At 15.0% G+C, this 638-nt stretch overlaps 1 protein-coding gene across 1 annotated transcript in view; it reads left to right on the forward strand.

The window, feature by feature from the left end:
- PRSY57_0927200 (RNA-binding protein, putative) overlaps positions 1-585 on the forward strand; it is a gene marked incomplete at both ends in the record, with an annotated part of 1608 nt that extends 1023 nt beyond the window's left edge. The window contains one exon of the mRNA XM_020114815.1: positions 309-585. Coding sequence (XP_019970515.1) covers positions 309-585 — 277 coding nt within the window. The remainder of the gene's footprint in view (positions 1-308) is intronic.
- Positions 586-638: the final 53 nt, after the last annotated feature.

The following is a 638-nucleotide window of genomic DNA, read 5'->3' on the forward strand; positions in this document are numbered from 1 at the left end:
AAAAAAAAAAAAAAAAAAAAAAAAAAAAAAAAAAAAAAAAAAAAAAAAAAAATATAAAATATATATAAAAAATATATAAAATATATATAAAATATATATAAAAAATATATAAAAAATATATAAAATATATATAAAATATATATAAAAAATATATAAAATATATATAAAATATATATAAAAAATATATAAAATATATATAAAATATATATAGAAATTTGTACATATATATATCTATCTATCTATCTATATATATATATATATATATATATACATATGTGTGATCCTTTTTTTTGTTTTCCATTTTGTAGGGTAAAAAGATCATAGATAAAAAAAACTCGAAAAACATAAACCAGAATAATGTTGTTATGAATAATAACAATAATATGCATAATAATATGAATAATAATAAAATTATCCAACCTTTTAAAATGCCCATGTATAATCCTAATGCATATCCCCCACATCCATTTTATATGAATAATAATTTTGCACCATACAATAATATACCCCCAGCAAATGCTTACCAAAATAATTTCTTTGATAAAAATATGGCACTTTATAATAATTCTACGAAAAATATATACGGTAAGAAGAAAAAAAAAAAAAAAAAAAGGAATATGACAAATAATATGTGTACA

This window comes from Plasmodium reichenowi, chromosome 9 (assembly GCF_001601855.1).
Source record: "Plasmodium reichenowi strain SY57 chromosome 9, whole genome shotgun sequence".
Taxonomy (NCBI): Eukaryota; Apicomplexa; class Aconoidasida; order Haemosporida; family Plasmodiidae; genus Plasmodium; species Plasmodium reichenowi.